This window comes from Drosophila suzukii, chromosome 2L (assembly GCF_043229965.1).
Source record: "Drosophila suzukii chromosome 2L, CBGP_Dsuzu_IsoJpt1.0, whole genome shotgun sequence".
NCBI lineage: Eukaryota > Metazoa > Arthropoda > Insecta > Diptera > Drosophilidae > Drosophila > Drosophila suzukii.
This window is the reverse complement of record NC_092080.1, coordinates 5836382-5860388: the sequence shown is the minus strand read 5'-3', so window position 1 is coordinate 5860388 and position 24007 is coordinate 5836382. Positions and strand designations below refer to the sequence as shown.

The 24007-nt window shown below is 37.4% G+C and overlaps 1 protein-coding gene across 4 annotated transcripts; it reads right to left on the bottom strand.

Moving 5' to 3' along the window:
- Positions 1-69: 69 nt before the first annotated feature.
- On the bottom strand, positions 70-24007 carry E23 (Early gene at 23). Of its 4 annotated transcripts, none has more exons than XM_017089174.4 (9): positions 23605-24007; positions 21504-22709; positions 4272-4478; positions 3379-3790; positions 3062-3317; positions 1883-2521; positions 1662-1818; positions 1335-1601; positions 70-1022 (listed from the first exon to the last, which is right to left on the bottom strand). In XM_017089174.4, the coding sequence occupies exons 2-9, from the start codon at positions 22394-22396 to the stop codon at positions 827-829; spliced, it is 3027 nt and encodes a 1008-aa protein (XP_016944663.3). In that variant the 5' UTR covers positions 22397-22709; positions 23605-24007; the 3' UTR covers positions 70-826. The 4 variants fall into 4 exon arrangements, with proteins under 4 accessions (XP_016944663.3, XP_036670853.3, XP_070851044.1 ...); XM_036814958.3 differs by lacking the exon at positions 23605-24007 and adding an exon at positions 23184-23378; XM_070994943.1 differs by lacking the exon at positions 23605-24007 and having other exon boundaries at positions 21504-22381; positions 22469-22577.

Genomic DNA, 24007 nt, shown 5'->3' with positions numbered 1-24007 from the left:
TATCGGCTTACACACAAGAAGATTGTTTAGTGAATTAATTTTCGGTTTGCCTAGATAATAAAAGATAGATTTTCAGTTTACATTTTCATGTATATTTAAATAAGATTAATTACATATAATTAGATAATATAAACAAAATACAAATAATGCCATAAGCTCATACATTTTGATGGTGATCCTTTTTCATATTTAATTACCTAATTGGCTTTACAATTTTTCGGACAAGCACAATTCACTGATGCTGTCCATTTAAAACTAATTAAAAAACTAGCATACTAAATCACAGTGTTTTTTCCCAAGCGAAAAAAATTTGCAATATTCTACAAAATTACTAGCGTTTTCAATTTAAACATATGTGTGTGTGTGCGGGGTGGTATGGGAATAGGGCAGACAGCAGTAATTATTTTGTGGGGATTTTAAAACGTACATTAAAACAAAAAGTTGGGGGCATTCCTCTAACTCATTCTCTCTCTCAAGTTTCAGCGGCAAAATAGCGAATAATAACATAAACGGCTAACAATTAAAATGCATAAAACAAAACAAAGATAAACGTTTACTAAACAGTTCCTTCGCACTGCCCTACCGCAAACCACATCTAAACTATAATAGTAGGTGTAAGGATAATTGTAGTTATACTCGTAGTAATTGCTAAACATAAATGGTGTGGCTTGAAAATAGATTGAATCACAAAATTGGCGCAATTTAGCAAGTTTGTTCAGTTTTTTTTAGCGGTATAGGTATAGCAATGGTAAGCATTAACTAATTACGTATCACTGGTTCGATGTCTGCTCAGATAGATATACATAGATAGATGGATAGATAGATATCACGTCTTTTTTGGGCATCGCAGGAAGCGCAACACCGCGTATCCCAGGCACCTGAATACCAGGAAGAACATCATCAGGATCAGCGTATTCAGCCAGAGCGGTGATGTCGAGTTTTGGGCTTTGAGTATTTCCTCGTATGGAATGAATTCGGTTGACTGCTGTTTGCAGATCTCGTAGCTGCTGGGCGATCCACAGCTGGAAAATAAATGCAATAATATAGTAAAATTGATATTACAAGATTATAATAAAGATAATAAGAAAATATAATAAGTATGGAAAGATTATAACAAAGCTAATAATAAAGGAATGTTTATTTGGAGAGATTATAATAAAGATAATAATAAAGTAAAATTAATATTGACCGATTATACAAAAATAGTTAAAGTTACATTTTAAAAAATGATGAATTATAAATTGAATTGAATTTAATAACCTTACTTCCTTACTTAATTGGGATTTAACATGTCAATAATTAGTTTGAAAGAAGTTAAGGCTTATATCTCTTACCCTATAGCCGCACCCTCTCGGAACTCAAGAATCTGCATGTTCTGGTAGGCGTAGTGGATCATGGAGGTGTACCGTATCCAGCTGAGGCCCTCCGGAATGCGGGAGGAGAGATATCCTCCGAACAGCTGGGTGGCCAGCGTGTACAGGGCGCTCAGGGTGATGCTCACATTCATGTCCATGCAGCAGGCTCCGATGAAGAAGCCCACGCTCTGGGCCACAATCGTGTTGATCAGCAGAAAGATGAGCATCAGGAAGAAGAGCTTTAAGCTGGAAAATATATTAGATATAAGTTAAAAGGTCCCTTACTAACAATTTGATCATACTCACCTAGTGCAGCCCAGCATGGGATAGCTGATCATGAGGTAGACCGTGGGTAAAGTGATCACCAAGGGCAGCTCGGCACACATTTTGGCCAGATAATAGGCGGATAGTCTATAGGCCCCGGAGCGGCGTTCCTTGCTCACTACCTCTCGCTCCGAGGGGACTGTAAAATAAACAAGGATCAGTTAAGGATAACGTTTCTTTCTTAGTCTAAGCTATAAACCCACATGAATTGAGGGCCCCAAAGAGGGCGAAGAGCATCCAGTAGGTCTGCGAGAAGAACATCCATCCCTGAAGGTCATGAAGGAACTCCTCTGTTCTAGGCAGCTGGAACCAAATGGCACCCGCCATCAGAGCCAGTCCAATGGTCTGGAACCAGTTGAGTTTGGACAGCATTCGCGGCTTGGCCTCCTTAAAATTGCGGCTCGAAAGGACGCAGAACTGGGTGTGGAAGCTGGTGGGATACGACAACCACTCATCATCTCCCGAATGTCCTGGACCACTGCCAGCACTATATGAATGGCAATCGCTGGAGGCGCAGGAACTGAAGTTGGACTGCGAATCCGCTGCACACCACACCAAGTGCTGGGCCGCCTCCTCATCCTCCTCCACCTGGCAACCATTGCTCGTGTGGTGCAGGTTTTCGTACTGATGGTGGTGCCGTTTGGATCGGTGGTTATAGTAGTTGTTTATAATATCGTCTATGAGGATGCTGTCCGGCTGCTTCTTGCCCTTCGCCTCCGAATCGCTGACCTGGTTATTGTGGCTACTCGTAATGCAGTTGCGGTTCAGGTAGTTTCCGTGGGACTCCTTAGCGGCTATGAAGAGCTTCTCGCGGATATCCGGATGCGATTTCAGTTGTTCCACTGGAGAAAAAATGAAGGAAAGGGAATTAGACCGTTGGTATCATATTTACAAAATGAATACAATACTATATAACACAAGGAACCTCTTACTAAAGGCCTACGTATTTAGAATCAGTAAGTACTCGAATATTTTAAAATGGGTTTTAAATTCCTACACTGATAAGATTGGATAAGTAATATTAAACATCGAATTGTATTTAAAGATTCGAATTAGATAAAACGTAATATATATTACAAAATATATTAAGTAGCATGATTTATTTAAAAAAAAATGTTGAGTCAAGGTAAACAATTTTAAATACGATACATACATAGTTTAAATATTTTTGTCATAAAAACAAAAAAATCATTTTAAGATCAAATTTAAAAATGTTTTAACAAACTAAAACTTTTCCATTTATTATTTCCGTGTCTTAAATAAAAAACCCGCAATGGATGAAAATATAGCTAAATATATTTAAATGGAAAGTTAAATCTTTGGATTTACTAAAAAATGCTGTACCCTATATTAAAACACATTCTATTAAAATCTCGACTTACACACAAAATCGGCGGGATTGTAGTGCGGCTTGATGGTGACCCCGATGTCCTCGAAATGGCGATAGATATTCTGCACGTCCCCAAAGTAGGCGGTGCGTCCCTGGTGGAGCAGGAGCAGCTTGTCGAACATGTGGAACATTTGCGATGAGGGCTGGTGAACACTAATCACAATGGTCTTCTGCTCCAGCTGGGCATATCTCTTCAGGACCTTCATCAGTGAGATGGCCGAGTGACTGTCCAGTCCGGAGGTGGGTTCCTAAATCAAATATTGATATCATTAAATTAAATTAAATATTATTGAATAATTAACCACTTACATCGAGAAGCATGAGCAGCGGGTTGGTGAGCAGTTCGCAGGCGATATTCGCCCTTTTCTTCTCTCCACCAGAAAGTCCCCGGTTGAGGTAGTCCCCAAACTTGGTCTGCTGGCAGCATCCCAGTTCCAAGGCCTCTAGAATGTGGTCCACCTGGCGCATCTTCTCCGCCCGCGGCATCGATTCCGGCAGACGCAGTAGTGCCGTATAGACCACCGTTTCGCGGAGTGTCAGTTGGGGGAAGAAGATCTCCTCCTGCAGGACATAGCCGATCCTCCGACGCCACTTTTTGGACAGGGGCTCACGGTTGAGAAAGACACTGCCACCATCTATATCCCTCTGGCCACTGAGGCAGTCCAGCAGAGTGGTCTTCCCACTGCCCGAAGGACCCATGATGGCCAGGACCTCGCAGGGACTGCATCGAAGTGGGCGAGAAAGGTCAGAGGATTTTGCTAAATTACTCGTTTTAGGCCTGTGTGGTTACTGCCAATGCTGTAAACTCTTGTACTTGTTTTAAAAATAGCTCTGGTGCAAAGTGCAATATAAATCTCTTTTATTTGTACGTGTTAAAGGTCTTAAGTTATTTGCACTTTAGCAATTAAATTGAAATACTTTTGCTCTCTAAGCTCTGAGGAAAAATTTTCAATGCAATTCAATGATTTAAAATAGTAAACTTGTTTAATCCAATTAAAGAGTAAGAAGATTTTGTTGCTTGTGAAATTGCATTTTCAATTTTCAAGCAGTCAAATGATTTAAAATAATAGACTTATTCAATTCAATCAAAGGGCAAGAAGACTTTGTTTCATGGGAAATTGCATTATCAGCTATCAAGTGAACAAGTTAAGTTGACAGCACAGCTTCCTTTAATTCTTGAGGGTTTTTAGTGCTTTTGTTACCTGACAAATCCACTCACATCGGAAAGTATTTGGCGCTCGTTGTGCAAGACATTGAGGTTCTGAAAGGTCAACTGCAGACTATGCTGTGTGTGATTCTGGGGGTGGTGATGTGGGTGGTGGCTGTTGCAGATGTTTATGTTGTGATGCTGCTTTTGCGGGATGACCGGAGACTTGTCATAGTGGTAAGATAAAGAAGCCGGTGAGTTACTGCAAAGTACATAAGAAGACAATTTATGGTTAACCAATCATATTACCGTCAATTAAAAGGGTCCAAAGAATATCCCTTTAAAACTATTTTAGTTTTAAAAGTTCAGTTTGATACAACATAGTATATAGTATTATATGAATATTTTTGTTTAAAGCTGGTTAAATTTAGTATTAACCATTTAATTTTAATTTATTTTTAATATATCTCAGCACTTTTATTTTGAATGTAGATATAATCAATAAGAAGTTTGCTCCCAAATAAAAAACTTTTGCTATAAAAGCTTTTATTCAAATTGTTCCTTACAGACCTCAATATATCCCCAACTTATTACTACAATTTTCACTTATTTTTGTTTGTATTTTCATACAACGGAACGCCACAAATCTTTTGTTGATGTTCGTGCAAAACAAAACAAAACAAAAGTCAATGTCCCCAAGGGGCAGGCAAAAGTAAAATCATTTCGACAAAAGTCGGGGGATACGGCAATACAATACAATACAGCAATACAGTTACTCAGACCCGGGCTTGTTCCCACTGACACTCTGTTATCGCCGATATCATGTGTGGCGGTCGCATTATCACTCACCCAAACATTGAAAAGGCAAAAACACACGCACACGGGCCTTAAGAGAGCGATATGTTCGGCATGGAAATATGGAACTGAGTATTCTGGAGCTGTGCGTGCTCGTAATTCTCTGCGAAGTACCCAGTATTCGGAAAGCTCCGCAGGCATATATGGTTCGAGATCTTCTATAGGGTTCATTAAGATCTGTATAATACAGCAAAACCATAATATTAATGGGTATTTAAGATCTTGGTGATACAGAATTTTTATGAAATCTTATAGTTCTGTTAATGTTCGATTGGAATATTCTATTAATTTTTATAAAAAAAGTATATTATAACAATACATATTTGCTAATACTTGGTTATAATATTTGGTAAACTGTAGGCATTGAGATTTTTAATAGAACCTTATGTTTTCTTTCCATTAATTTGGGATTATATGAAACCCATGAAAAGTGTATCTCTCTAGTTCCGACTTGTTTTAAAATTTTGACACTCAAGATTGTTTTCTGTTTATTTTTTCTCAGTGCACTGCTCAGTTTGTAATTTGAATGTTCCAAACAAATGGTCTTTAAGTGGTTTCCCCGTAATGCCGGGTATCTTGGAGTCGGAAAAGCCGCTGGCGGCCTTCTCACTTGCTTTCTTCTGTCTCCCGACTCTCGGTCAATGCTTCGACTTTACTCCCACAACGCACACAGATACACACACACACACACAACAACAAAAAGAACGCACACAGATACTGAGAAGGGAGAGACGGAGTCAATAGCCTCTTGCATGTAGAATTGTGTGGAGTCTACTCTGTTCTTGTGTACCTATCAAATTTATTTAAATATTTCACCCGACAGATGGGCCTTCAACCTTATGAATAGAGCGTAGATAACGGCGTTATAGTTATAACATCTATTTCGGGATCTATATCATCCGAAACCATACCATCAAGTTATTCGACCAAGAGCAGAAAATTTCATTTACAAATTATACAGAAATGTAAATTTCCGCCGATCGACTCCGGTAGGCGCCGAAAGTAAATAGAGAGTCCGGTCGAGTGCATTGAACCGCACTCGGTGCGTGAGTGCGAGCGGGATGGCTGACGATAGGGCGGTGCGGGGGAAAGGGACGGCGAATCAGGGGGGGCCCGAGTGGGGGTCAATGCAGTCAGCAGCAGACAACAACAACGACAAACAAAGCCCAGCGCACACAGATACGCACACACACCAGAGCGGCCACACGCACTCGCACAGGCTGCATGCAAAGTATCTGATGAATACATTTTATTTTTATGTGCCTTCTCTGCCAGCCATCAGTAGTCCCAAGTTCCCTGGCTCTTTATTCTCAACAATAGCCAATGTCCGGGTCGGATACTCAAGCCCAGCCGCAATAATCCTCAATCTCGATTTCTATTGAGCGGTTCGAAATCGATTTGTTACTCAAAAGGAATGTTTTAGGGCAGAAGCATATCAGTAATAGTGATTTTGTTCATAATCCCCACATACCTAATCCTCAATCTCAATATTATACTAAAAGCTTAATAATCGATCCCTAGGTTATATAGCTGGTTGTTTGATTTTCTGAACAACCAATTACTTTCGCTCCGTGAACGAAACTTTCCAAACTGAAAATTTAGCCGAAGACTAGCTAATTATTAGCTTCCTCGAACTACTGACCTCTTTTCGGATGCAGTTTTCGCATGGCACAATTTCCACCGAAATGCAAATTATGCACAGAACAACGATTTTGTGGCTCAGCTGGCCTCACACGTGACCTTAACATCGGTGTCATTTCACACGAGCCAAATGCTTTTTTCTTTATTTTAATTGTTGGCTTTGTGGGGGAGAAACTTTTGATGCGTATGGGAAAAGTATAATAAGTTTGCTGCCTTCTTGTAGCCCCCTTCCTCAACTAAACTTTCTTTATAAGCGGCATTTGAGCTGAGTTGGGGAGTTCAGCCGTGTGCCAAAGATCACGTAGACCACTGATAAAAATAATCCTCAAAGTTATAAAGAGCTTGGGAAATGTGTTTAATTCTGAGGGAAACTTTTTAAATGGAAATATCAAATAATTCAAAACCGAAATTACGAATTAATTACTTATTAATTCCTACCTAACTTTGAAGAACAAGAAAATAATATTTTGCTCTTTGAAGCAAAACAATATATAAAGATTAAAAAATTAAAAGATTAATATTTCCGAAGTATTAAACATAATAATAATTTATAATAATATAATTAATATATGTTTGTATTATATACTTTTGTAATACTTAGGAATTAAACAAATACAAATGTTTTCACATATGTATAGTATTTTGAGAACAAATAGTTAAAAATAAAAAGCCAAGATCCCCAAATTATATATTTAGTTTCAAATTGCCTAAGTCTTAAACAAATATGTGATTCTATTAAATATTTTTGTAATTCTTAGGAAATATTCCAAGCAAAGTCACGTTCCTTAACTTTTGTATTTATTTTCAGTTTAATGCATACATAGCTCGTTTTAAGGGGAGTTAGATAAAGTATCTTAAGCTCATAGGAAACTATTTGTTTCCGAAACTTGCAAACGCCCTCTTCTCAAAATCCCTCAAAATCTAGCAAAGCCATTAGCCCGGCGGCAACTTCCTCTAAAGTTTCCCCAGACTTCATAATTTACGTAATTAGCCCGCTGTGACCTCCTCTTTGCGGTCAAGAAAGCTAACTTACTGACCGAGTAACCGTCTAACAATTTACCTAACCCTCGGCTATGATGCCATTTCTTATTTCTTATTTTTTTTTTGGCTCTTGATTAAGGCCACCAACACAACGGACCAAAAAAATCAAAAAAAAAAAACTAAATCTTGGCTTTTTTGGCGTCGCTTTCTTGGGGAACTCTCCTCGAGGAACTGGAACTGGCTTCTTGAATACGCGAAAAGGTTATTGACTTTTACAACAAGCAAAACAGACGCCAAAATAAAGCAACAACAACAGAAACAAAACAAAATAATATAATTCACACACACGCAAAGAAAGAGAGAGAAAGGTGGAGAGAGAGAGCAGGATGGAGATAGCGCAAAAATTACGTGAAAGTTTGGCATTGCATACAGATCTCACTTTGTGGGTGTGTGTGTCTGTGTGAGTGTGTGTGTAGCACGCAATCAAAAGAAAATATTTTTGAAATTCTTATCTCGTTTTCTTGCCGTATTTAATATGGGTTTTGTTGCCCATTGTGTTTTTGAATTCATTGACCGATATTAAACAAGTTGGCAAATAAAACATATGATCGTTGGTATCGTTCGTTGGTATATTTATGGTATATCGTACAGATAGGTTCCAAATTATAGGAAAAAAGAAAAATTTAAAACACGAAAATAATAAACCATTTAAAAATAATACTAGAAATATAAACTTCAAGTATAAAACTTCAAGTAAAGGTATATTACATGATCTCATGACAAAATAATAATAGTAATTCTTTTAAAATAATACCTGGGTTCGAAAAAATATACAATACATGGGCTTAGTTTCCTAACAAGTTCTTAACTCGAAATGTAAGATTGTAAAAGATAGTTCCCTAAGTTAATAAATACAATTTGAGATACTTTTCACTTCCTTAAAATTATTTTAAGTATGTAAATATATATAGAGATTTTTCAACCTAAAATATTTTTATAATATCAATAAAATAATATTACAAACTCCCTTTTGAGTCCTAATATTTCGAACGTAACTGTACAAGGGCTTCAAGAGTTCATTGACTTTTCCTTTGTTTTTTAGTTTTTGTGCCTTTGTGCCTTGGTAATTTAAACATAAATAGATGAATAGAAAACAAAGTGATTTAAAAAAATTGGGTCACCGAATTTGTGCAATTTATTTGATGTTCTGCTTTTAATGAATTGCTGTCGTGCTTTTTTTTTGCGTCGCTCTGCTTTCATTGAACTTCCTAAAACATTTGACAGAAATTCCTGATTGTCGCGTCATTGTCAATGTTTTTATTTCATTTTTATTTTCATTTTTTGCTGGGTTTATATGGGTTTTGCGCTGTAGCTATGACCACGCTCAATTGAATTTTTATTTGCGTGCTGTGCTTTTTGGGAACTGCCTCATTCTTCGCGTGCCTGCTCCTTCCTCTTCTTTGACTTGTTTTTTATTTTCTTTTTTTTTTTTTTTGTTTTGCGTGTTACTGACCCAATTCTTTTGGTGTTATTTTTTTTTTTTACTTCTGGCCGTGGGTCTTCTTGGGACTGAATTTCATTTGATTTTTGCCTTGGTCATTTCTTTTTGATTTGTTATTTATTGCTGGCTTAATTTGTGGCCTTCTACTTTGAACGAGGAACTATTCAAATTGGTTAGCCATCGGTTTGTTTTGCACTTTTGACAAATGTGCCAAGGCTTTTTGGATTTTTGTTTTTTAAGTCGGGACTGGAATCGCGAGTCGGGGAAATGCAGGTCAGGCCAGAAAGAGAGTGGCAAGATCGGCGACTGCCGGCAGAACAACATGTCGGCTACGTAATTTATGCATGCATATCATGCATATTGATATCAAGTATCCGCGCCAATACCAGTTTTTGCGCAAAGTTCTCTCTTTTTTTTTGTTGTTGTCAGCCTTACCGTGTGGGTGTTGTGACTTCTTGGTTATTTATTTATTTTTCTTCTCGTTTAATTGAATTGGAAAGGCGGTTGAAGGGGGAGGAGATATGTACGGTGATTGGGATAGAAAGCAGAACCCCAACTAAACCAAACTACTTTCAGAGTTGACCAACTTTTGCCAGGGGGACCAACCTGAATTTGGACATTTGGACTAAAACCATATCCTATAGTTCAAAAGGATCTGGATGGCAAACACTCCCGAAAGTAGGCTACAATTTGTTAAATCTTATTGATACATTTTAATAAAATGTTTAAATCACTGGTAATCAAAACATTCCTTATTTATAAAAAAACATAAATAGATTTAGTGAATTTTAAACTAATAACTTTTTCACTACTTATAAAGAACATACATGTTTAAATCTTTGTTAATCCTAATTGTCCTTATTTCTAAAAATTCGAAAACAGAGTTAAAGAGGTTCAAAGTAATCTCTTTTCCGCTGCTTATAAAGCATTTTAAAAAATATATTATCCCATAACCGCCTAAGGGGTTCCAAATATGTTATAACCAAATAACGTGAAAAACCTAGGTGACTTACATAAAAAAGACAACCCACCCGCTAACTCAACCTTTTGTGACCCCACCCAAGTTACGTAACTTTGCGGGCGCCGTAATTGAAATGTGGGGGGTCAAAACGGTCCCAAAGAAAGGGGCTTGTGTCAAAGGGGTTTTTGTTGTATGGAAGACGAAGCCAAGTCGAGTCAAGTGGCACTTGTTGCACGCCACTTCGGGAGGGGGTGGTGGTGGTGGTTTATCTGATGCCACTTGGGGGGCAGGAAGCGAATATCGCGCATACGACATGTGTTCGCTTTTTGTTTGCCACAAGAGCCACAGAGGCATTCGTCGGCCAGCCAGGGAATGAGTGTATGAGTGTATGAGCATATGAATGTATGAGTGTTTTCGAGCATCGCAGCCAGTCGTCGTTGGTTCAAGTTGCAATAAAGATTCAAAACGCAGATGAAATGCTGGCTGTGTGTCGTGACTCTTCAAGCGAGAGATATATGGCAAATGAAACAAGAAAGCGCTTTCTTCTTTCGGCTTCGACTTTGGCTTGGGATTGGGATTGGGCTTGGGCTCCATGGCCTCATCCACATCCACATCCACTGCGGTTTCACGAACTTTCACGTCATTGTGTGGTAATTAGCTGAGCTGGGAATTATGCTTCCTAGTTGGCAATTGATTGGCATCCATCTGGGGCGTCTCTCTGCCATCTCGACAACACCCCCTCCCACCCATCTAGAGATCTGGGTATGTGTATAATTTAGCATATTAATTGACACAGTTTCTAGTGTTTCTTTCTTTGCCTTGTTTTTTTCTTTTTTTTTCTGCAGCTCTGTCTCACGCACTTTCTCTCGATGCTTCAGGAAACTTTATGAACTATGTAAAAATTATAAAAATGCTGTTGAAATTGCATGGCGAAAAAAAACAAAACAAAAAAAAAATGTCACAAGAAAGCAGCCGCAAAGTGAAAGAAAATACTAAATGCAATTTATTAGCTGAAAGTGTGACTGCAATTGGGTCATCGCAATCACCTGAGAATTCCAATCCACACCTGTCTTTTCAGCGGACTCAAAGTGGCAATTGCATCACCCCATTTAACAGTTAAAAACCCACTATATAGACGTAGATAAAATAAGGCAGAAAAAACATATGGTGTTGTGAATTAGTTGGCCAAATATTGGGACTGCAGTTGAGTGCGATTTTTGTTGCCTTTGCTAAAACGGAAATAAACAGCGGAAAAGCCTAAGCGATTTGAGGTTTTACATTTTAAATGATGACAGATTTTCCACATAAGCATTTCGTGCCATAAAAGAGCATAAAAAACAAAAACTAACTGTTAAATCAGTGTTAAATACATTTTAATCCGCTTATTGAACAATCTATTAAAAAGCGTAATAGTATTTAAAGGCACATCATCAATTTAATTATCCTATATCCCTTTTTTGTTACATTTTTCATTACATTTAAAAAAATAGAGCCCGACTGACAGTAAGGGAGAAAAAACTTGATAAGGAATTGCAATATTAAATTTATTAAATATTTATTGGATCATTGGTTTCATGTGAAAAGGCTTTATTAAAAAAACTGCAATTAAAGTGAGCCAAAAAAACATTTCAAACAAAAAAGGGATTGATAGTGATTTTAAAGAGTGTAGGCCATGCAATAAATAAGCATTTATTAACAGGCTACCAGTAATGGAATTAAAAATTGATCGCAAGTTTTTCCATATGCTTTTCCCATACAATTTAACTACGGAAATCCAAAGAGAGAGGTCTGCAGAACCGTCGAGTTTGGAAGGCAATAATCACCTGACGACACAACCCACACTAGAGATAATTTGAGAAAAGAAAACCGAGTGAAACTGGGGGAAAAGTCGACACAAAAATGTTTGTGACTGCGGAAAATGAGGCAGCGAAATGTCGTAAACAATGCACCCGGCGAAAGGCGGAGAAAAGTCTAAAGTATCTGCAAGTTTGTACACACCATGTGTAAATTCAGCTGGTACCCCGATAAATATTATACACATTCGGTGGCCTTGCAGCTGTCAAAAACGTATCCCACAGACACATACCACATATATATGGTATCTGCATCTGACAGCTGAGCATCGCAATCCAATTTGAGCCAATTTTCGGCAGCCAGACAAGACAATTAAGTGAGCATTGAACTTTGTTGGTCTGAAATTGGCATGTCTAACTTTCATTCAATCATTTATGACAAATGCATAACCTCCCATTTTATCTTGTTTAGATTCGTTAACCCATATTCGTCTAGTTAGCTCTCTATAAGGAAATATTTATTGCTTCCCTAAAAATAGTTTTAAAGGCTATAGATTATGTACGCACTTAACTACCAAATTTATTTTAAAAGCTCTTAACAAATATCATTTTCTTTTTTGAGTAAACTATAGCCCCTAAATGTGGGTTTAAGTTGGAACTGTAGGAGTGATGTGTTTTATTACGTTCCAAATATGATTTTAATGCCTGTTATTACACTCGTTGAGCTGGTTTCGCTCGCCCATTTACGGTAAATAGCCTAATTACAGTGCCATCTAGTAAAGGCCCCGCCCTCGCCATCCAGTTTTCGTAATTTTTGGGCGTAGTTGTTAAAATTACACAGTACGAGCTGACTTAATGACTTCACCCAATTGTGGGAAAGTTCAGTGCAATATGTGAGCATATGTTTGTAACCCTTGGCGGAAGTGTGTGATTAAATTGGCCTCGCTGGTGCACGGGGAAATTGGTTAACTCGGTTTTAATAATTTGCGAAATTTGTGGGATGACAGGAAAGCTGATTTATAACCGCATGAAGGTAAATGCAAGTTGATTTTATAAATATTAAAAATATAACAATACGAAAAATGTGAATCATTAGTTAAGAGGGTCTTTTGGGATTCATTTTTTGGCTTGAGATTTTAGGATATGATAATACTATATTAGGATAGTTTTTTGTTTTATTTATTTGGGTCTTAAGATTTTTTGGAGTTTAAAGATAATATCATACATTGAAGAATAGTTTTTATATAATATGATAATACCATACAGGGAACGTTTTTTGTTTTACGTGTTTGAGTCTTTTAAGATTTTTTTTTTACTTTAAGATAATTTCATACTTTGAAGAAAATGTTTAAGGTAATATGATACTATTACATTAGGATAGTTATTTGTTTCTTCAGATAAACAGTGACTAATCAATAAAGAAATAATATTATCAGAGATCCTGGTTCCATTATATACAAAATCTTCGATCCTTGTCTGTTGTCAATAAAAATCCCTGAATAATTGCAAATAGCCTGGCTATAAGAAGAATAATAACAAAATGGAAAGAGCGATGAGTAAGCGAAAAAATGGTAAAGGAGGTGGAGGAGGATAAGAAGGAGCGGGGAAAGAGGATAAGTGAAATAGAATGAAACGATGCGAAATGAAATGCAACAACGTAAACACAAAACCACAAATTGCAGGGCAAAGCGAAGGCGAAAAACAAACAAACAAACAAGCAAACATACGAATGATGGGGCAAGGGGCAGAAGAAAGAAGGGAAAATAGAGAGAAGTGGCGAGAGAGAAGCGTAAAGCAACAACAACATCGTAAAGGAAGAAGCAGCACGAATAAAACGTGCGAATGGCGCCCAACGTCGGCGCAAGCAGAAGCAGAGGCAGAGGCCATTGAACCTGCAAATGGAGCTCAGAATTGGCGAAAGTGAAGACCCACTGCCGCAAGCGGAAGCGAGACAGATGCAGAAGGAGAGAGAGAGAGCGAGATGGACGATTCACGATCTTCACTGCTGCTGCGATGACGCAGTCTTTAGATAGCAACAAAAATAACAATAAAAGAAACGAGGTTTAATATACATACATATAATAATGATGGCTTAAGTACCCTATAGACTTGAACATTAGGTATTATAAAATTTTTACTACTACTTTAAATAATTGTCGAAAAAAGTTTGGTAACACTAATATAATTTGAACTTTAATATAATAATTATGAACCACGAAATATATATGTGACCCGGAAGAAAAGAAACATTGAAATGCTTTCTTTCTTAAAAGAAGAAAGATAATATAAAATTAAAGAAAGCTACTCTTAAGTTATACTTAAACTATAAAATAAAGGTAAGTAAAATCACCTTAAAAATAAAGAGTTCCGAATAAATAAGTTACTATATCCCCAGCAAGAGTATTCAAACAATATCTGATGATGCTGCAGAAACAAGAAGACGCGATTAGAAGAAGCGGCTGGCAATGGAAGCCTGCTGATGCCGCAAGAAGAGGCTTCAGAAGAATTCGAGCGGGAGAAGAAGGGGTAGAGGCGCGAAAGAGACACACTGACTGACTAACTGAGTGGCTGACTGACTGAATCCGGGGATCTGGGCATCTTCTGCTTCATCATCATTAAGTTGATTATCATTGGGTCGGCTTTAATGCAGGCGCTTCTTGGAAGTCAATACGACCACCGAAAATAAAAGAAAGACTCGACTCGAAACGGCTGAAAAGCGAAAGAACCCGAGAAATTCTCAAATTCTTGATCGCATCGCGCACACGCAACGTGCGAGCGAAAGAGACGGGCAATCGGGGGGCAATTTGTTTAAAATGTAGGTCTATGGGTTTCACGAAATCCTCTATGGGGCACCGGGGCCCCTTGGCAACAGATCACAGATGGCAGCCCAGAACCAGAAAAAGAATAAGAAAAGAAAGGGTTGGAGTGGTTTTTGGCTTTTCTTCCATTATTTGGCCAAAAGTTCTGTGCTGGCACCATGGCACGCAATGATACTCAAAAAAAATTGGAAAGACCAAACGAACTTTAATAGAATTTATTCTTTTCCAAATATTTGAACTTCATTATTTACTTCTATTATTTATAATTTACAAGCTGTATTCATTTTGAATAGACACATGTAAATATACCTATTTATTTAGCCTGAAAAGTATTGAAAGACTTTGGAATACTTAAATTTAAGTCACAAATTTTGAAACATGTTCTTTGAATTCTGTAGAATAAGCAAACAAATAAAAAGATCTAAGGAATTGTGTAATTTTTTACCAAAGTTTGCCTACTTTTGTATTGGTGCGAAAACAAACGACGTCGAATTGGACAACTAAGCAAAAGCAAAAATGCAACTCATAAACTTGGAGATTTGATGTTGAAGCGCCTTAAAAGTTTCTTTATTTTGCCAGAGTTTCGTTTTGTTTTTCTTATTTTTTAGTTATTTATTCTGGCCTAATGTCATTACACAAAACGAATTCAAAGCGACCCAGCGAAAAAGTGAACCATAGCAATTTGTTTTATGGCTTGGCGTCTGGCTAAATGCATTTGGCATTTTATTGCTATGTCTGATTTTTATTTGAGATTTTTTTTTATGATTTAATGCTGGTCAGCCGGGCCAAAAGGATAGTTAGACGAAATGTTTTATGTGCGTGTTATGCAACAGTTTGCGGTTTGGTGCTGCAATTATCAAATGTCTGAGACGCCAAATTTTATGAGCGGGAAAAGCTTTAAAAATCATTTGGGTTGTAAAATTTAATTCAATTTGAAAATTATTCAATGCGCTACTCTACAGCTTTTGTAAATATTATATGAAAATGAATAAAATATTTGTATTTAAAAGAAAAAAATATAATTAAAAAACTTTGATATTTATTCAAAAAATGAAGTGACAAAGTAAAATAAATATTATTCCATACGCAATAAACAGCTCTGATTTATTTAAATAAATTGACTTTTTTTCATAGAAAAACCAATTCCAGAAAATAATTTAATACGGAATTTTTTCCGGTCTCATTTCAAATGCATAACTAATAAAGTTTTTCACACGAGCCACGGAAAATTACATCAACAAAATACTCATACGCCAGGTGGGGCAGCCACAGCCACAGAAACAGACAAATAAATAAACTAACGAAATATGCAGTATTCATGGGGCTGTGGGTTCAAGAACGTTCATACGACATGAACTTGTAAAGGTCATCAAATCTTTGCCATAGAAGTGAATGCACTCGACAGCAACTATAATTTGAGCTCTTGAAAGCCGGCAATAATAAAATAACGTCAGATAAAAAGACCGCTGCAACCGCAATTTAAACTAATTTACAACAACAACAATAGCAACAACATCGGGCACAATGGCAATGACAATAATTTATTTTTGAATTAATTTTTATTCGTTTGCTAAGGAACAGCAGCAGCGGCGACAACAACAATAAAAGCCACAACATATGCAACTTTCAACCACAGACATTGTCAGCGGAACAGTGTCTTGCAGTGCTATTAAAAATAGGCAGGTAACCTACTCAATAACTTACAAAAAATGTTTAATAAAATTTTTGAAACTGAAAAAATATAGTTCCTTTATAAGAAATAATATTAATATACATAGTAACATGGAATTTTAATAAATAAAATAACTTTTAAATTTTCTAAATATGTCATATTTACTCTTCTAACCAGTATGACCTGGGTTCGTATCCCAATGATTTCTAATGTTTCAGTTTCTATATATTTGCCATTTTCCGTTTAAAAATTATATTTTAGAGTACTTTATTGATCATTATTTAAGATAAACCATAAAGAAGGTTCCCTAAAAAGGTCCACAAAATTCTTAGATTTTTTGAGCACTTCCTAGCATTGCCTAGCCCACTGTGCAGAACTGTCGCCGCCGTTGGTCTTCGGTTTCAGTGACTGTGACTGTGACAGTGACAGTTGTCAAAGAGCGACGTTGGCCTCCATTGCAGCGGCTGCACCCCTCTCTTTCTGCCCACCTATCTCCGCTCTCTCTCTGGTCACCCCCCAGGCCCGATCCTCTCGCTCTTTCTCTTTCTCCCACCCACTGCCACTCCGATTCCGATTCCCATTGCCATTCTTGATCCCATAAAGCCCCTCTCCTTTCCCCTTTCCCCATTTCCCCATTTCCCTGTCAGTCATCAACGCCCCCGCTTCGCCCCGTCTCTTTCTAGCCGGGTAGCTCCGTCTCTTTCACGCACTGTGTTATTGACACTGCACGCCTAACGGTAGATAAAACCCAAACAGGGCGAACAGCCCACAATGTATGCAACCATACCGAACAGAACTGAACTTAGACGGGGAAAAACGGAGGCACCCAGCTGCGACTCTATTTAATTTTCTATTCTAGATTAAATTATAATAAATTGCACTTTTTCAGCCTTATTTACTCTTTTATTTTTTTGCTTTTTCACGTCTGATTTTTTTGCCCTGCATTGCGCAATGCGTTTTCCTGTTTCGGTCGTCTGGCAATTTGTTTTGTGATGTCTGGATGGGAGATTTTCTAGATCACAACTGGGAACCAGATGCATCTGGGCGCCCACGCTAGGAAAATAAATCTATGCTAGCACTAAGAAAATTTGCAGGAACTAATGAACTAATTAAAAAATGTTTATCGCCACAATTGCATGTATTCCCTTGAACCATACACATCTATATAAATAAAAACTTTTCTATTGTACCTTCTATCTAACAACCCTGCGAAACTTTGTAGTTTCTAATCCAAAATTTAAACTCACTACCCAAGTTTTGATCCGTAAACCATGTACACAAAAGCCTTTCACATGCAAATGGGTAGAATAGAAAAAGTTCGCACAATAGATTCAAACTAGAAGGAGCAGGAAGCAAAGGGGACGCCAAAATTTCGAGGAAAGCTTTTGTTAAACCCATTTTGACGGGCAGCTGCACCCTTTTTACCTGTCCCCCAAAAAAAAATCTATTATGATCTAGCCCTCTATCCTTTTTAGCTACCTACAAAGACCCGAGCTGAGATTCGGGTTCGCATCTAACGTTCTTCCAAAAGAAATGAAACCCAACCCAAATTTAGCAACTGCGCCATTTGGAGTTTGCCTGCATCTGACGCGCCTTAAGATTTCTCTCGCTATTTATGTGTGTGTTATCATATTAAAACTTGACCTACATACGAGTTCAATAACCGGTTTAGCCAACTAATAAAAATGTTCGTGGGATTGCCAAAAGTTAGCCAACTATGCAATAAATTTGATCCTGAAAAGTATACCTGGTATACCAGTTCAAAAGGGAAGCTTGGAAGACTTGGTGTTCAGAGAATGAACTTGTATACTTTCTATTATAATTTTTTACCATTCGTATTGTCTTTTAAAAAATTCGGAATATTTTTTTTGTGATGTAAGCGTTTTGTGTTACAAAATGAAACTTGATTGCACTCTTCTTTCACTTCATATTATTATGGTTCTGCTATGCCTTCTTCAAATGTTCCAAAACTCTTCATCTCGAATTTGTTTGTATTATACTGATCGGCAACCTTGTGTTTTTTTCTACTCCACATCCAAATGTATTTCCAATAAAACTCGCCGCAAGCATCATAAGCAAAATAAATACATGGTTTGAAAACAGATTTCGGATCGAATTCCATTGTTTGTGTTCAACAAAGTTCAACAAACTGCAAGGGAGCATTAAGCTCTTAAAGTCTGAACCACATTAATTGGTTTTGAATTTTGAGAATCCAAGAAGCCGCAACAAAATGTTCTAAACAAAGTTAAAGTAATTTTTCTGATCACCCACAGATGGTTTATTAAAGAAGCCAGCAAAAAAAGTGAATTATTTGGAGCAGCAAAATCAACAAGAATGCAAATTAGATAGTGAAATAAAAAGCACATGATTTGGCAAGCAGGAAATTCTAATTATTTCATGCAGCAAAATCAATCTGTGAACCCAATGTAAAACAAAAATAGAAATTAGATAGTGAAACGGAAAATAATAATATTGTTTTGCCAATAAGAAATTCGAATTTTTTGATGCAGCAAATTCAGTGCAGATAATAAACAAACGAAAAACAAATCATGGTTTTTCCAGCGCGAAATTCTAATTATTTGATATGCAGCAAAATCAATTACTATAACAAACAACGGAAATACCAGAATATCATGTATCGAATATAAGTAAAATGTAAAATAATTTAAATGTAAAATTTTTAAGCTGCTTTATGAGTTCCATTCCCATGAAAAGTTTAATAAATTTCATTATTCTGCCCGCTGGTTTCAGTGATAAAAGCACCATTAGGCTTAAAGAGAACTAATTTGAATGACTGGCTCAATGTAAGGCTTAAATAATTCAATATGCCACATGTTGCTGCTGTTGCTGCCTCGGATGCTCTTATTTCAGTGTGTTGCATTTTTTTTGCTGCCAAATCGAGCATCGATGCTGCAGCCGCAACAAAAACTGGGTCAACTGTGAACCAATTTCAGGCAAAATTGCGACAACAGCACAGCCGACACACAGTAATAAACACAAGAGCCATGGCGAAAATAAAACGTGCCACCAGAAAAAGGCAAACGGCGAAAAAAGATGCAGAAAATAAAATGCATTTAAATTGCTCTTTGGCCAAAAGAAGCGAACGGCGAACTTGCATTTGCATTCCCAAACATTGAGGGTAAGTAACACAAATAAAAGTCGAGAATACCACTTGGAGTGCACTCTGAATCGCATAATAATTGAAAAATTCATGTTAAATGCACATAATGAAGCCTGCACTCGACCCAACAATGTTCTCATTGTAATTTAATTTACTTAATTTGCCAACACATAATTGAGCCCTCTGCGAACTCGATCCGAACCGATCTCGGCATTAAACCAAGTCAGCCATTCGGAGTGACAAACGAATTAAAATAAATAATTGAATCCGCTGGCTAATTTAGCTTTAGTCAGAGCCCAGAAATAAAACACCACCCTCTTGGTATTATTTCTTTTATTTTTTTTTTTTTGAGAATTGCAACAGTTTGAAAAACTCTGGCAAATGGCTATAATTACGTTCATTTTCACGGCGTATTTGCTTTAAAGCCAAACTTTAATTTGGCCACTTTCAAAGGGCAGGCGAAAAGCAATTGGCCAACGGCATTTTTTGTTAATTGCACTTTAGAAAACAAAACAAAGGGGAAACTAGTTATATTGGTAATGCAAACAGTATATTTTGCTATTTCTAAAAATGTAACTAAAACTAAAAATCTAACTTTTCTAACATATTCAGTAAACTTTCTATAGTAATTTAATGTTCTACAGATTACCTTAACTACGTTCTATTGTTCTTTTTGGCAAAATAAGTAAATAGTTTTATCGGAAAAGTAAATATATTAGGGGTCGCTTGTTTTTTTTAAATAAGGTTTTAGCTTGAAGCCAACTTTTGGCTAAAAGTGGGTTTTAAGCCTAGTTAAAACCAACTTTTGCTTTAACATGCGCCAGATAAATCCAACCTTTGAGTCCCTTAATAATGCAAAAGTCATGCAAAAGTCGAAAGGGGAAATTCCCAAAGTGAAATATTAAATAAACTAAATACAACAGCTGCTGGCGTTGCTGGGAAACTTGTAAGTCACAATAAAAAATGCAGGATGCACCCATACAGCGAGTGTTGTAAGTGTGGTACACACATATAATCCCCCTTTAAACGCAACAAAGTCCAGGGAAGTAGCTACAAAACTGCAATAACGAGCAACTCTTGACAAAAACCTGATCCTGGCGAAGTTCTCACTTGGTTCTCTTTGTAAGATATATATTTTTTTCACTGCCGAACTGCAGGCATTTTTCTGTTATTTTTTGGTCATCCGTGCAAAATGTAACCCAATTTTTGAGGCGAAACTGCAGTTTTGACCTGTTTTTTTTTCGTTTACCGGCCCAAGGGAGCAGGGAATGGGTATCCTTTCCACAGGGGGGAGATCCAATTAACCAGATACTGCAGGCTGTCAAAGTCAATGAAGGGGATATCCCCTAACAAGTCGAATGGTTATCTAGTAAATCCCAAGAAGTTGGGCTTATAGAACAAGTTTTAAAGAGATTAAAATAAAAAAAAGACGATTACACTGCAATAAAACTAATATAACTAATTTAAATAACAATAAGAGGGGATTTCAATTGGATATAGAAAACTAAGGGGTATAGTAGTATAATCTATTATCAATCAGCTTTAATAGCAAATATCTAACCTAAATACAATAGAGCATCAGTTCAATTCAATGATAGAGAATTGCCCGCAACTACTGTGCCATAGAAAATGAATTCTTAATTGAGCCTTAAAGAGTAGGAGTAATTTGTTCCCGCTCAAACTGTATAAATCGGGCCCCAACTCACTGTCAACCGAATGCAACCGGTTGAGTAAAAACTCTACAAAGTTGCCAGTTGCGAGAACAGTGGGCTTAGAGAAGGCCTGATCTACCCTTGGTTGGCCACCACTTTCCCCGCCTTATAGAGAGGAACTAACTCTGCATGCAATCATCGAGAAAAAAAAAAAGCCAAAAAAAAGAACCATGGATTTATGTAGGTACGAGTTTTGCTCTGAAATTGGGTCAACGCTGATTGAACACTCACCTTTTGGCATCAACTAAAATGCTTTTGCCCATATTGGCCAGGCCATTGGATGACGTTAGATTATCCGTACTTGGTATCGTGGTCTGTGATGTGTGCGTAAATTCTGAGGATGTGGAGCTGGAAGATGACGACGACGAAGATGATGATGATGATGCAGAAGAGTCGCTGGCAGCCACCGATGTTGCTGCCGTAGCATCCGATGTTGCTGGCGGGGCGGCGACAACTGTTGCTGCTGCTGATGCTGCTGCTGCTGGTGGGGGCTCCACTTCGATTTGGAGGCGACAATCGGCCACTATTTTGGCCAGATTGCGATGGCTGGCACTCACCAACGGTACCTGCTCCGTTGCCTCGTTGTCATTGTCCGATGATCCCATATCGACTGTCTCAACACTTTCCACGATCATCAAATTCATTGGCATTTTTTCGTAATGAGTTGCCGCTGCTGCTGCTGCTGCTGCTACTTCACACTTTGCCTTTTTCTTGGCTTTCAGTTCCTCGGGTTCCTTTGGAATTTTTTGAATTTTTGCCAACTTGCGAGGAGCAACTTCAACTGTTTCCTGTTTAGCTGGTAGTGTTGCTGCTGCTGCTGCTGGTGTTGCTGCTGTTGCTGGTGTTGCTGTTGCTACTTTTAATGACTCCTCTACAACTTGTTCAGCTGCTCCTGCTGTCGAGTTTATTACCAACGAAGTTGCCGTCGTCGTTGTTGCTGTTGAATTTATAATTGCCGGCTGTTGTTGCTGCTGCTGCTGCTGCTGATGTTGCTGCTGTTGTTGCTGCTGCTGCTGCTGCTGCTGATGTTGCTGCTGTGTTGCTAAAGCTGCGGCTCCACCTTCTGGTATGATTGTTGCAAAAATTTGTTCGCCAAATATGAAAAGATCCTTGGAAATAATCATTATCACCTTTTTGTGAACGCTTTAGCTCGCTGTTGTTGCTGGTTTTTGCCGCCACAGTTTAAATATACGTACGTTTGTATTGCTTGATTTTAAATGTAAATCTTGTTTAAATATATATATAGGTATATATATTGGTACGACTTTTTGTTCGCCTGCTGCCTGCACTCGCCTTAAACACGTTTCCTTTACTTTAATGCATTAAACATATTTCGTTGCCTTTGGGTCTTGGGTTTTTGGGGATTTCTTTAAAATTTCATAATTCCCTGGCTTTGTCTGGCTCCTTTTTCTTTTATTTTCTCGAATTTATGGCAGACTGTAATACAGTAAAAGTAGAGGGATAATTAATATGATAGCCTGTTTTTCATAACTTACGAGTTGAATAAGTTGTGATATAATTTAAAAGACACAAAGACACAGACATGAGAAATTGCACATAACTAGGAAACCTCTAAATAAATCCTTACTTTTTCTGATGAAACTAAAAATGCTGTATAACAACTAAGGCCCGCTTTAAAAATTTAGAATTTCACTAGATTATTATTATTCTATTTAAAATAAACGAACAAGTTCAGGGAAAACTCAGATTAAATGGCATAGATAATCACAAATTTACCTAGAACAGACGTATTTCAATGTTTATAATTGGTTTAAAGCCCTTATGAACCTCATGGAATGCGTTTTAAATTTTTATACTTTCATTAAACATTAAATTGGAATTAAATTGTTCCCAGAAATGCTGGATTGGATATGCACATATGTAAAATCCCCTGTTACTTGCAATGTTTACCAAGCGAAAATGTACAAAATAACTGGAATCAGATGTTATTTGTTCCGCTTCAAACTTTTCACTTCAATTTAAGTTTCATTTCGCAAAAATATTCTCCAATTCAAATAACTCAAATGTAATTAAACTTCAAAAATATTCGCGACGTCTCCTAGAAAATTTATTTTTCCCTTAGCTCTTTGGCTGGACAACTTTTCCGACAATTTCCTATATGCAATGCCAACGAAAAAGCAAAAGATAATGAAACAGAATTGAGAAGAATCGGGGAGAATCAGGGAGAAGTGGAGACGCTTTGCGAATTTTGTTATATTTGCCAATTAGCCCGCGCGAAACAAAGCGCCAGAGCAAAACGTCAGTTTTCATCTTGTGCAATTTCGATGTGTGTTTGAATAAAATACAAGGTAAAGTAACAAAAACAACGCACCCAAAAAGCGAAGGAACGTAATAAAAATTCTTCTTTTCTCTTTTTCCGAATGTGATATTAAAAATCGTCAGCACTTTTTTTTTCGAGCAATTTAAACGATTTTGCTGTTTTGTTTTATTCATTAAACATATGTAGGTTTCTTGTAAACATTTTTGATAACACGCGTGTTAATTTTTTGTTTTAGGGAGGGGGGGTTTTTTTTTAGGGGGACTTGTAAAGCCGAACCGAAAAAGACGGACAGATCGAGCGAATAATGGGGGGATACGTAGAAACGTAAGACGTTGGAACAACACGACGAAAACCAGAGAGCTATACCGCTTTTCCACACAACGCGAGTTCGGCGCGCTTGAGCATTGAAGAAAACATCCAACGCTGCCCGATTTCGATCTCGTACTGAACCGAT

Excerpts from the sequence above, each read along its gene's own strand:
- E23 (XM_017089174.4), bottom strand. The coding sequence starts at position 22,396 with ATGATTATTTCCAAGGATCTTTTCATATTTGGCGAACAAATTTTTGCA. Across the intron at positions 3,791-4,271 it reads GATGTGAGTGGATTTGTCAG|TCCCTGCGAGGTCCTGGCCA; the intron begins GTAACAAAAGCA and ends ACTTCGATGCAG. Across the intron at positions 1,023-1,334 it reads CGAGAGGGTGCGGCTATAGG|CTGTGGATCGCCCAGCAGCT; the intron begins GTAAGAGATATA and ends TTTATTTTCCAG.